This window comes from Arvicanthis niloticus, chromosome 2, assembly GCF_011762505.2.
Source record: "Arvicanthis niloticus isolate mArvNil1 chromosome 2, mArvNil1.pat.X, whole genome shotgun sequence".
Classification (NCBI taxonomy): domain Eukaryota; kingdom Metazoa; phylum Chordata; class Mammalia; order Rodentia; family Muridae; genus Arvicanthis; species Arvicanthis niloticus.
Window position 1 is genome coordinate 93331859 of NC_047659.1, and position 12109 is coordinate 93343967.

At 42.3% G+C, this 12109-nt stretch overlaps 1 protein-coding gene across 2 annotated transcripts in view; it reads right to left on the reverse strand.

The window, feature by feature from the left end:
* Window positions 1-3348: 3348 nt before the first annotated feature.
* The window catches only part of LOC117704596 (spatacsin-like), a 70660-nt gene continuing 61899 nt past the window's right edge, over window positions 3349-12109 (reverse strand). Inside the window, exons 1-4 of one of the 2 annotated variants that reach the window (XM_034494686.2) lie at window positions 7406-7555; window positions 6707-6882; window positions 4677-4853; window positions 3349-3831 (exon numbers count right to left, since the gene is read on the reverse strand). In XM_034494686.2, coding sequence (XP_034350577.2) covers window positions 3583-3831; window positions 4677-4853; window positions 6707-6882; window positions 7406-7550 — 747 coding nt within the window. In that variant the 5' untranslated portion in view covers window positions 7551-7555 and the 3' untranslated portion in view covers window positions 3349-3582. Of the gene's footprint in view, window positions 3832-4676; window positions 4854-6706; window positions 6883-7405; window positions 7556-12109 lie in introns of those variants that run through there. The other variant, XM_076929636.1, reaches the window with a different exon arrangement.

Below are 12109 nucleotides of genomic sequence, written 5' to 3' on the forward strand. Positions count from 1 at the left end.
GTAAGTTTCTTGACTTTAAGTAATGGGTCCTTGCAGGGCATGGAGCTGTGGGTAGAGCACAAGCCTAGCATGCATAAGGCCTTGAGTTCTGGTCCCAGCACTGCAGGAAGAGAATTGTTTGATTGATTTTCCTAGGGGCTGTTTATAGACAGCTCAAACATGATAAGCATCACCATATGAAAGACATTATTCAGGGTAGCTTTTCAGTAGCTACAGAAGAATCCTTTGGGGTTGCATTCTTTTATCCTGTGGATGGGCAGGAAGGAGGCATGCAGCCACATCACTAGCCTCTAAAGGGAGAACAGCACCTTTGTGTATGGGGCAAGGCAGGCAGGCAGGCAGGCAGGCAGATGCTCACCCACACCACATGCATGGGTTTGGTCAACCTTCTGCTTTCACCCTGGCACTTCTGCTGAGAAAGCCTTGGACAATGACCTTTCAGTCTTTAGTTGGTTGGTACTAGGTTTTCCTTCTGGAGGCTTCCAGATACTCAAGGAAAGAAATGGACAGCATTGTAACTCCAAATAATGGCTCCATCACTAATGTACCAGAAGGAAGTTGAGGAGCATGAGAGGGAATGTGGGTGTCTCTGTCAGATGGAGTCTAGCGATAAAAATTTCAGCTTTTCAGTGAAATCCAGGGACCTTGAGACCAACAGCTCACTCAAATCTTGTATTATATTTATTTCTAGGAAAGGGAAATTGATGACTGGGGTGGGGATTGAGTGATCTGCCCAAACAGGCAGTTACCAAATGGTGGAGCCAGGACTCACCTCCTGTATGAAGGTGGTTGTCCTACAAACTCATTTGCTGGTAAGGTCTGTAGTGTAAATAACATAATATTCTACTAACTTTCTCCTTCCCTCCTTCCCTTCCCTTTTTCTTTTCAGCTCTGAAGACTCATTTGGGCCAGTTCAGTTCCAAATACAGTTTCTAATATGCTATACAATTTATGCACACAGCAAGAAAGAGCAGTGTACACATCATCTTCTTTGTATCTTACTTTAAATGATTTATGCACTTATGCTTCAATGAGTATTTTGATCAGAATAATAAATGTAGTTAAGAACAACAGTTGATCACTTGCCAAACCCTCTGCACTTCTCATTAGTTGGATGCAGTTACTCATCTTTGGTCTATTACAACATAAGTGATTTTTACAAAAAACTTGAGATACTTTCTTTTTGGTAAGGCAAAGAGACCTAACTGAATGAAGTCTGTCACCATGCCTAGCTGCCTAGCAGTTCTCTCCCCTAACTCTGTGGCTACTTTTGCTTTGTTATTTTTGCTAAAAATAAAGAACAACAACAACAAAAACCCCAAAACCTTCTGTTGTCAGACTTTGCCAGAGTGTTACATGAAGTGGTTTCTAGGTAGCATTAAATGTCTGCAAGCAGGAGTTTGGTTTTCATCACCTGAAGAGCCAGTGTGTGTCCTAGAAGGTTCATGTAGGGCTGGAGGGATGGCTCAGTGGTTAAGAGCACTGTGTTCCAGAGGTCTTGAGTTCAATTCCCAGCAACCACATGGTGGCTCACAACCATCTGTAATGAGATCTAATGCCCTCTTCTTGTGTGTCTGAAGACAGCAACAGTGTACTCACATAAAATAAATAAATCTTTTGTAAAAATGGACTAAATTATATTACAAAAGAAGGTTCTTGTAGAAGCAGGCACCTCAACTAAGGGTCTAGAGGACAGTGACTACTAAACAACTCCAAAGCAGAACAGTAGGAGGTAGTTGATGAGGGACAAGGAATAGGAAGAAACTGAGGAGAGGAGGGATTTCAGACATGCTGGTCCCCAGGGAGCTCTAGAGCAAAGACCACATCTTAGTTTGTCTTGGCAATGTGCACAGCTTGTTGTGGCTTCACAGGACTGCATGCTAGGATGCAAGCCCAGATACTTTGGGGTGTGGTTATGGTTATCAGGGGTAACTTATGCTAAGGCTAGGGTCTGGTTCTTACTGCTGGATATAGGTGGGGCATCAGTGACTACTGTTTCCTGTTAAATTTTGTTGAGTCTACAGGACACACAGTCTGAAAACCTTGTTCCATGTTCAGAGTTTCAGCTAATATTAAACAGGGAATGCTAATCAATTTGGAACTAAGTTTGAATCCTAATCTTACAAAAGTTACTATAACATTCCTGACTTGAGCTTTTAATTTTGATGGTTTACTTGTGTCCCCAAAGCTCCTTCTGTGGTTGGAGGTCTAGTCCCCAGGGTGGTGATAATAAGAAGTGGTGGGGGCACTAAGAGGGAGTCTGGTGGGAGGTCCTGTGGAGGGGCAGCAGCCTTCTGAGTTCTGAGAGGTTGATAAAGGCAGCAAGCCTGGCTTCTTCTGCCCTTCTGCTCAAGCATGTAAGCACTTGCTCACTCCTGATGCACATCTTCCATCGCTGTAGGTGAGGAGGAGGAACCATGGGCACAGAGCCTGTATTCACCATTGACATTCTGAACTTTCCAAACTCTTAAGTAAATCTCTTCTAAGTAGCTGGTATCAGGAATTTTGTTATAACAATTACTTACTGATTAATAGTAACCATAACCCAGAAGCAGGACAATCAGACTTGCATTGCAAAGCTTATTTATTTATTTATTTCACACAATTGTTATTATTGTAAACTTAGATTTATTAATTTTTGTGTATGATACATGTACATATGTATACCACATGCATGCTTGCTGTGTATGACATTCAGTGGAGGTCATTTGGAAGAAGTCAGATCACCTGGAACTAGAGTTATGGATGGCTGTGTGCCACCATGTGGGTGCTGGGAGCTCAACCTGAGTCCTCTGGAAGAGCAGCCAGTATTTTTAATTGCTAAGCCAATTATTTGTGTGTGGTATACGTTTGTGTAGGGGGGAGCATATGTTTGTGTGTAAGGGTATGCCTATAGGGGTGCATGTATATGTGAGTTGTACATGTGTTGTATGCAGATGTGGGTGGTGCATGTGTGGAGGTACAAGTGTGTGTGGGTGTACATGAATGTGTGTACGGATTGGAGGATGGGTTGGTAGTAGAAGCTGTTATCAGATGAGCTAAGTTTCCAATCTTGTAATCTGCACTTTTACATTAATATATATTCACACAACTCTTCCTTTGTCATAATGTCAAATACCAAAATAATCACAATCATTAAAAAAGGACTGCACTAGACATGGTGACACAGGTAATCCCAGCCCTGGGCAGGCAGAGGCAAGCAGATCTCTGTCAGTTCCAGGCCAGCCTGATCTATGTAGTGAGTTCCAGGACAGCCAGGGCTGTGTTACACAGAGAAACTCTGTCTTCAAAAATCAAACCAATCAACCAACCAACCAAACAAACAAATAAGGATTGTCAAGTTTGGCCTGGAGAGATGGCTCAGTGGTTAAGAGTACTGACTGCTCTTCCAGAGGTCCTGAGTTCAATTCCCAGCAACCATATGGTGGCTCACAACCATCTGTAATGAAATCTGATGCCCTCTTCGAGTATGTTTGAATACAGCTATAGTGTACTCATATAAATAAAAATAAATAAGTCTTTGAGAAAAAAAAAGGAATGTCAAGTTTAATAATGTTTTCCCTAGATATAAAATTATTCATTTTAAAGTTTAAAAAATTCACCAAAGTCGTCTAATAATGATGTAAACCATAGCCAGGTATGCTTGTAATTCCAGAAAGCTAAGATGCCAGGATCAGGAGTTGGGAGGCCAGCTTGGACTACATACCAAACTGTCTCAAAATGAAAAATGGAAGCTACACGAGTGTCACCTTGACTTACCAAAAAGTCCCGTATGTTTTTATCAGTTGTATAAAAGCATATCTTAAGCAACTCATCTTCCACACTGAAGCCCTAAAATAAATGGGAAATTAAAAACCTTAAATTTGTAATGAGCCTGTTTGAACATAAATATGCTAGACACAGAAATGCTCGACTGTAGACAAGTATCCTGCTAGCACAGCACCTATCCTGTTCTCGAGAACATTGAATTCCTACATCAGTTATATGTATCGATTGCTTACCCCCAAAAAAATCTTTATTACTTTTCCAGAGCAGAGGCACCACACAGAACAAGTTAAGGTAGTACCAGACAACCAGAGTCCAAGATGACAACAAACAGCTATGGTGGTTTACATGAAAGCAAAGGTTGACAGAGTCAAGGAATCCTCTGCACTTTCAGAGTTGCCCAGGGCAAGACTCCAGCCACATGGACAAGGGCCAGCCCTTAGCTCAGCCCAGGAGCCCTGCTTCTAGATGTCTCCTCTCAGATGTGTAAAGCCAGTGGACATAAAGCCCTAAGCCATGGAGCATAATCCCTCAGAAAGTCCAAATGGCGATGTCAGGTCCTCTGAAGAATATAGGATGTCTCCCAGCAAAACTGAGGCCCTTTTGTGAAGTCTTCTATGAAATGGAAGCCCTAAGTGTGAAGTCTTCTATAGAAAGCACTGTCTTGGGGGGTGTGGTGATACATGCATATAGTTAAAGCACTTGAGAGGCTGAGGCAGGAGAACAGTGAGTTCAAGGCCAGCCTGGCCTACATAGTGAGACCATGTCTAAAAATGCCTGTAATCCCAACACACTGAAGCTGAGACAGGAGGATCACAAATGAATGTAAGGCCAGCATGTGCTATAGGGTGAGTTCTAGGTCATCTTGGCCTACAGAGAGCCTCAGAGGCAAACAGATTATCACCACTCACCAAGTTCCTCAGGAGCCTGGAGGCCTCTTCCATGTTGTTCTTTTTCAAACTGTCAAATGCCAAATCTAGGCCTATCCTAACCAGTTCCCCCAGTCGCTGAGAGGAATGACCAGTCTTCCTGAAGAAAGTCTGTGCCTCTGGTATTCTGTTATTTAAAATGGCATCAGCAATAACTTCCTAGGAAAAAGAAGAAAAACCTAAGTTTAAGGTCCTTTTAGTTTTATTTTGATTGTCAATACAGAATGTGTACAGACACTAGATACCCACTAAGGGGCTTTGATGGAAAATCTACTTCTATGAGCTGACTGAAGCAGACAGTGAGCAGCTTAGGGCCTCACAACCATGGGAGACACAAAGAAAGCATGGATGAGGGCCGTGGCAACAGCTACAGGAGACAGAAGGATGTATCAGAATAAGGAGGAGGACCACAATAGTGTGGGGGTTCAAGGCTCAGGGCTTCTTAGAGATAACTGACCAGAAGACAGAGATTCCAAAAGGAGGGAACACCCTGTGTAGAGATGCAGAATGGAAATACCAGGGCAAGCCTTCAGAGACTCCACAACAGTCCATGTAACAGAAGAAAGCACCAGCTAGAACTTGAAAGAAAAGCTGATTTTATCAAGAGCCTGTGCATTCTATCCTGAAGCTCACATGGAACTGTATTTCTTATCATAAGACACTTTAGAACCATGGAAGGGACTGAAAATAACTTACAGTCAAGATAAGAAGGTGTGCAAGGTCACCTGGGGAGGGGGAGGGGGAAATCAGCGATTTTGAGAAAGGACTGAGGACTGTGATGATGTTCTAGAAATTGTAAAGAGAGGCACACAGGAAGAAGACTGTAAGAAAGAAAGCAGCCAAAAATTAGCAGGAAAAGTAAGTCTCTGGGCAGAGCTGAGTAAGAGCACAGGAAAGGCAGCCACCCAGTGCTCTACTGTCCCCGCCTTACAGCAGCAGTCATGGACAAGGCCAAATCTGTGTTATCCTTTTAATCTGCTGTGCACAGAGACTGCATCAAGGCACTGGCTTTGGCTCTATAATAAAACCACAGTCTGTGTAGGGAGAGGAACTCTCCTGGTCCCCAAGTCATACAGAGGGCAGCACACTTTAAACCGATTACTTCTGTAAAAAGAGAAGCAAACAAGTGGACACACGGAGGATTTAAATGGCAAAAGGGGTCATTAGATTTTATGATGACTAGGACTAAAATCAAGAGCACGACCTGGTGATGACATCATAAAAGATCCCTGAGACCTGATTCCCAGAAGTAAGTGTTTATCCAGAATTTAAAACAATGCATGAGGCCAAAGTAGCCTGGAGAGGATGGGGCAGAGGCAGGCCTACAACCCCAGCAGTGACGAGGCCAAGGCAGAATCATGAGTTGTGCTCACCCTAGGTTATAAAACAAGTCCAAGGAAAGCCTCAGATAGTGAGACTGATCTCCAAAATACATAAAAAATAAAGCAACGTTCCAGGCCTATGCCACGGAGGCAGGACTGCTGGGAGAACCTGATTCATATTTCTCTCTCTCTCTCTCTCTCTCTCTCTCTCTCTCTCTCTCCCTCCCTCCCTCCCTCCCTCCCTCTCTCTCTCTCTCTCTCTCTCTCTCTCTCTCTCTCTCTCTCTCTCTCTCTCTCTCTCTTCCTTTCTCTGAAATTTGTTTTATTTATATGAGTACACTGTAGCTGTCTTCAGCCATACAGGATCCCACTACAGATGGTTGTGAGCCACCATGTGGTTGCTGAGAGTTGAACTCAGGATCTCTGGAAGAGCAGTCAGTGCTCTTAACCACTGAGCCATCTCTCCAGCTCAAGAGTATGCTTTCAATGAGGCTGGTCCTGTGGCAGATGGGGCATTACATCAGCAGGATCTAGACATACAGATCTGAAGCCATGCCCAAGGGCTCACATTAGTAAAACCTGAGACCCTGGCCAAAGACGCCACACCAGTGTGTAGACTCTGAATCCCGTTTCTTAGGTGTTTTCTTTGGTTCTCTGAATCTGGCAGAGATCTGATGAATACTCATTTACCTCAAAGCTGAGTTCCTCCCAAACCTGGCCCTCCTTCACTGTGAGGACATCTTCATTTACATCAGATTCATCTATGGCATCTCCTGGCTTCCAAGGAAACTTTATCATAAAAGTCCGAAGTTCATTGATGTGGCTCGTCAAAATAGCCACTCCTTTCTGTAAACGTTCATCGAGCTCTGTGAAAAACATCAGTGTGACAATTTGCATGTGCTTGCATGTACGTGTGCATGAGTGTGTGTGCATGTGCAAACAGGCATGGAAAGAGAAGGGAAGGAGAACATATCATGACTCGTTGAAAGGAATTCTAAAAATTGTCAAATTTCAAAACAGGTATTTTCAAGCAATAAATCTTCCCTTCCTCCAAGTAGCTGTGTTTAGCACAGTCCTCTTCACTCCCCCTCTACACCTTATTCCTAGGTCTTTCTGCCACTGCTCCTAGAGTCAAACCAGCTCCCTCACTGCTTCCTTCACAGGATGTCCTGGGAGCTCTGCTTCTGTTTCTGCTCTGACCAAAGGCATGCCCCTCCCTCACTGTTCTGACCCATGGCACGCACAGCCCTCTGTGTTCTGACCAATGGCATGCAGAGCCCTCTGTGTTCTGTCCAATGGCACGCAGAGCCCTCTGTGTTCTGACCAATGGCATGCAGAGCCCTCTCTGTTCTGACCAATGGCACGCAGAGCCCTCATTGCTGTTCTTACCTTCAGTGTGGAGAAAAAGCTCTCTTATTTGCTTGTTAAGGAAAGACAGTGTGAGGTGAAGCAGCTGCTCTGCAAAGTGTTTGCTTTGGGTTTCAGAGTCACTTTCTCTAATTGCTGAGCAAAGTAAATCCAGGGCTGGGGTCATCTCTTCTACCTCTGAGAACAAACGGAGAAATCAACAAGGAAACACCAGACTGTCCCCCGGACATTGACACACCCAAATTGTTAGCTGCAGTATTCTGAAATACATAAACAGGCCTGATGCTGCATTTCACAAGCTCTCACGCCTTTATGAAGACTTATTACTTGCAATCCTCAATGACTACACCCACAAATAAACATTTACTGGTATTTTCTGGTATTTTGCAAACTCTGTGCTTTATAAACTCATTTTCTTTTCAACAACCCGATAAATGTTTACTTCCTATGCATAGATGAGAGGAGAGTGAGGTTCGGAGAAAATCCTTACCCAATTATATACCTAATTTTAAAAGTATATAAAATGGCAGAGCCAAAATTTGAACTTAAGCCTGTGTGAATCCAAAGCTATTCCAACATGCACGTAGAGGACAGGAGTGTAAGATGCAATGAATCACCTCTTTGCACTTGAGGGCCCTCATGGGGCAACTCCTGCTTATCTGAGCATCGGACCAGCTTTGCAGTTGCATGTGTGAAAGAATTATGGGAACGGCGGGTCTGGGACAGTAAGTAAGGCTTATTCTCAGAGGGCTGCTTTCAGATCCACTGCTACCTTTGAATAAAAACAGTGCAGGTAGAAGAGAGTTGAGCAAACCTATCGAACAGTATAAGCGGACATTGGCCACACATCTTCGGGTAGAACATTGTTCACTACCACAAATCAAGGCTTTTCCTATGAATTATACTCTGTGTGTATATGTGTGTATGTATATTTTATAGGTGTGTGTATATAGCATATACATATATGTGTGTGTACATATCATATACATGCATGTGTGTTTGTGTACATATCAGACACATGCATGTGTGTATGTGTGTGTATGAATAGTGGCTACACAACTGCTGATGGAACATTGTTCACTACCACAAATCAAGGCTTTTCCTATGAATTACACTCTGTGTGTATATGTGTGTATATATATCTTATACATGTGTGTATATAGCATATACATATATATGTGTGTGTGTACATATCATATACATGCATGTGTGTTTGTGTACATATCAAACACTTGCATGTGTGTATGTGTATGTGTGTGTGTGTGCGTGTGTGTGTGTATGAATAGTGGCCACACAACTGCAGATAGAACATTGTTCAATACAACAAATCAAGGCTTTTCCTATGAATTACACTCTGTATGTGTGTATGTTTGTTTGTTTGTTTCGAGACAAAGTTTCCCTGTATAGCCCAGGCAGTCTTGGAACTCACTCTATAGACCAGGCTAGCCTCAAACTCAAGAGGTTTGCCTGCCTCTGCCTCCCAAGTGTTGAGATTAAAGGCATGTGCCACCACTGCCCAGCAAAACTTTATATATATTTTAAATTGAGAAGTATTTTTAAAAATTCAAGTGGAAGAAAAATCAACTTTACTATCAAGACAAAAGCAGGTTAGCAGTATAGCTCTGTGTCAGAGCACTTGCCTAGCACAGGCAAACTCCTAGGCTGGATCCTCAGTGCATTGAAAAGCAGAGAGGGGGAGGGGGGTAAAGGGAGAGGGGAGGCGGGAGGGACAAAGATGGGGAAGATGGGGAGGGAGGGAAAATTTTATATGAATTGGATTTCTTTCTTTCTTTCTTTCTTTCTCTCTTTCTTTCTCTCTTTCTTTCTCTCTTTTTCTTTCTTTCTTCTGACTAGGTCTCATTATCTAGCCCCGCAGACTGGCCTTGAACTCACTATGTAGTTTCATGTATGTTGTCCTTAACTGTACAGCAATCTGCCTGCTTCTGCCTCCCGAGTACCGGAATCAAAGCCCTATGCCTGACTTTGTTTATTCTGAGACAGGGTCTTATACAATCCAGCTTCCTTCAAATTTACCAGGCAGCACAAACTAGCATTGAACTTGAGGTCCTCCCTCTTCACCTTTAGAAATGCTGGGATTGCAGGCCTGTGAGAATGCCTTAGTTTATTTTATGTGTATGAGTGGTTTTCCTTTGTGTCCTTCAGTCATGTATGTGCACCGTGTGTGCCTGGTGCCAAAGGAAGCTAGACAGACATCAGATCCTAGGAATTGGAGTTACAGATGGTTATGAGGTACTTGTGGGTGCTGGGGATTGAACCTAGGTCCTCTAGAAGAGCACTCAGTGCTCTTAACTACTGTGTCATCTCTATAGCCCCTCTTTCTTATTTTTAATCAGAGGCCAGAGGTGCTTGATCTCTTGAATCTAGAGTTACAGGAGGGTTGTGAGCCACCTGACATGGGTGCTGGGAACTAAACTCAGGTCCTCTGGAAGAATATGCACTGTGACAGCTGAGCCACCTCTCTAGTGTGGGCTAATATTAAGAAAAATTTTTATTCATATTCTTACAAGAACACACACTCGTAAAGAGACTGTAATTTTTCTCCATGTCACTAGAGTGCAAATTCATAAATCTTGTTTGAGGACAATTTATTAAGGCAATTTTAATTGCATATTGCCTCAACATATGAGAATCCTTTTGGAGCTAAAAATTCCACATCTAGAATTTATCCAAGTAAATGACTATAAATATACACACACGCACACATGCGTACGCGCACACACACACACACACACACACACACACACACACACACACAAAGACAATCAAACAAAATAACTACTGTTTCCTATATGTATGTCCTAGTTACTAGATATTGCTATAATAAACTCCAGGTCCAGATGGAACATGGAGAGGAAAGTGTTTATTTATTTTTAATGAACTGCAAGACATCATGAAAGGAAGTCTGGGAAGGAACTTGAGGAAGTAACCAGGAAGTAGGAACTGAAGCAACAACTGCGGAGGAATGCTGCTCACTGGCTTGCTCTCCGTAGCATGCCTTCCATTCTTGCTTTCTTATACAACCCAGGAGCATCTGCCAATGAGTACCTCCATCTATAGCTGCTTGGTCCATCCCACATCCATCATTACTCATAAAAATGCCCTATAGTCTTGCCTAGTGTGACAAAAAGGGAGCGATCCCTCATTAAAGGTTTCCTGTACCCAGATGAGTCTACCTCTTATCAAGTTGACAAAAAAAAAGGAAAAACAAGTAAGCAAACAACAAAACCAAAATTACTATTGAGTCAATTAAATAAAACCCAAAATTACACAATTTAAAGCACTATGAAAAATTAAAGAACCTGAAGACAAATACTATCAAAAAACATCTATATATCTTTAGATCAAGTGAGATAACATTTCCAGGTCAGCTGAAACAAATAGGTGATTTTGTCAGGTGTTAGAAGTAAAAGTCTTAGCATAATTGTATATTCTATTCAAAATTCAAAATATGTGATGGTGATGTCTAATTTTGACTGTGACCTTACAGCACTTCAGAAGAAGGAATCTCAATTAGGAAACAATCTACTTCAAGTAAGACAGTTGGCATGAAAAAGCCAGGTTCAGAACTAAGTGTTTTAGTTAGGAGAGATGACAGAGGTTCTGGTTAGACAACAAAATGATGGACTGGGTATTAGGACTATTTTGTATCTCACTGGTACAAATTGGCATAATTATGTTCTAATTGTATTTTGAGAGAAAAGTTTTATTTTAACAGGAAGGGTGATATGTAGGAGGAGCTAAGGTGGGAGGAGTACTGAGAGGAAGAGGAGTAAGGAGAGGAGGAGGAGAGGAGAAGCTAGGTGATGAGAGAGAGAAAGAGAGAGAAAAAGGGGGTATATGGAGGCAGATGTTCATGGATATTCACGTGTCTCCACCAGTCAAAGATAGTTGATATATCTAGGTTGGGTATTGGGTTACACTTCTGATTGAGCATTACCAAACTTATAAAGCCTCTGATTAACATTTTAAAAAAGTGTATAAAAGCAAAAAAAAGGGGGGGGGCATGGGATAAGGGTTTTCTAGGGGGGAAAATGGGGAAAGGGGATGGCATCTGAAATATAAGTAAAATATCCAATAAAAAAAGAAAAAAGAAAAAAAACAAAACAAAAAAAAAGAAAGAAAAGAAAGAAAAAAAATAAAAGTAGGAAAAAAAAAAAAAAAAAAAAAAAAGGCTCATCATCCAGAGATGTCAAGGTAAGAACTTAAAGTAGGAGTTTGAAGGCAAAAAACTGTGGACGAAACTTGCTTCTTTGCTTTCTGGCTTGCTTGATGGCTCAGATTTAGCCATGTTTTACAAACAACCCAGTTCCACCTGATCAGGAGATGCACTGTGCACATATGTGGAGCCTTCCTGCATCAGTTTTCAATCAGAAAAGTGTTCACTTCTCCCACTCAGGGTAGTCAGTCCAGTGTGCACTGGGCTGAGCTGAAGGAACAAAAGCTTAGCCAAGTCGGGTGCGTAGAGTTCACGGCCTTGGTCAGTGGTAAGTGCTCTTATAAACAATACACACGCCAGGGAACAGCTTTAGAAAACTGGTTCATTTATTTGGGGGAGAGAGGATATTTATGTGAGTGGGGAGGTATCCAGTGTCTCTGAGGCAAGGTTTGTGAGACTATTTACAATTGGGCAGGACATGGGTGTTGTAAGACACTTCATTTGCAACCTTGGAGGCTGAGAGGTCTGGGGCAAAAACCTTATACAAA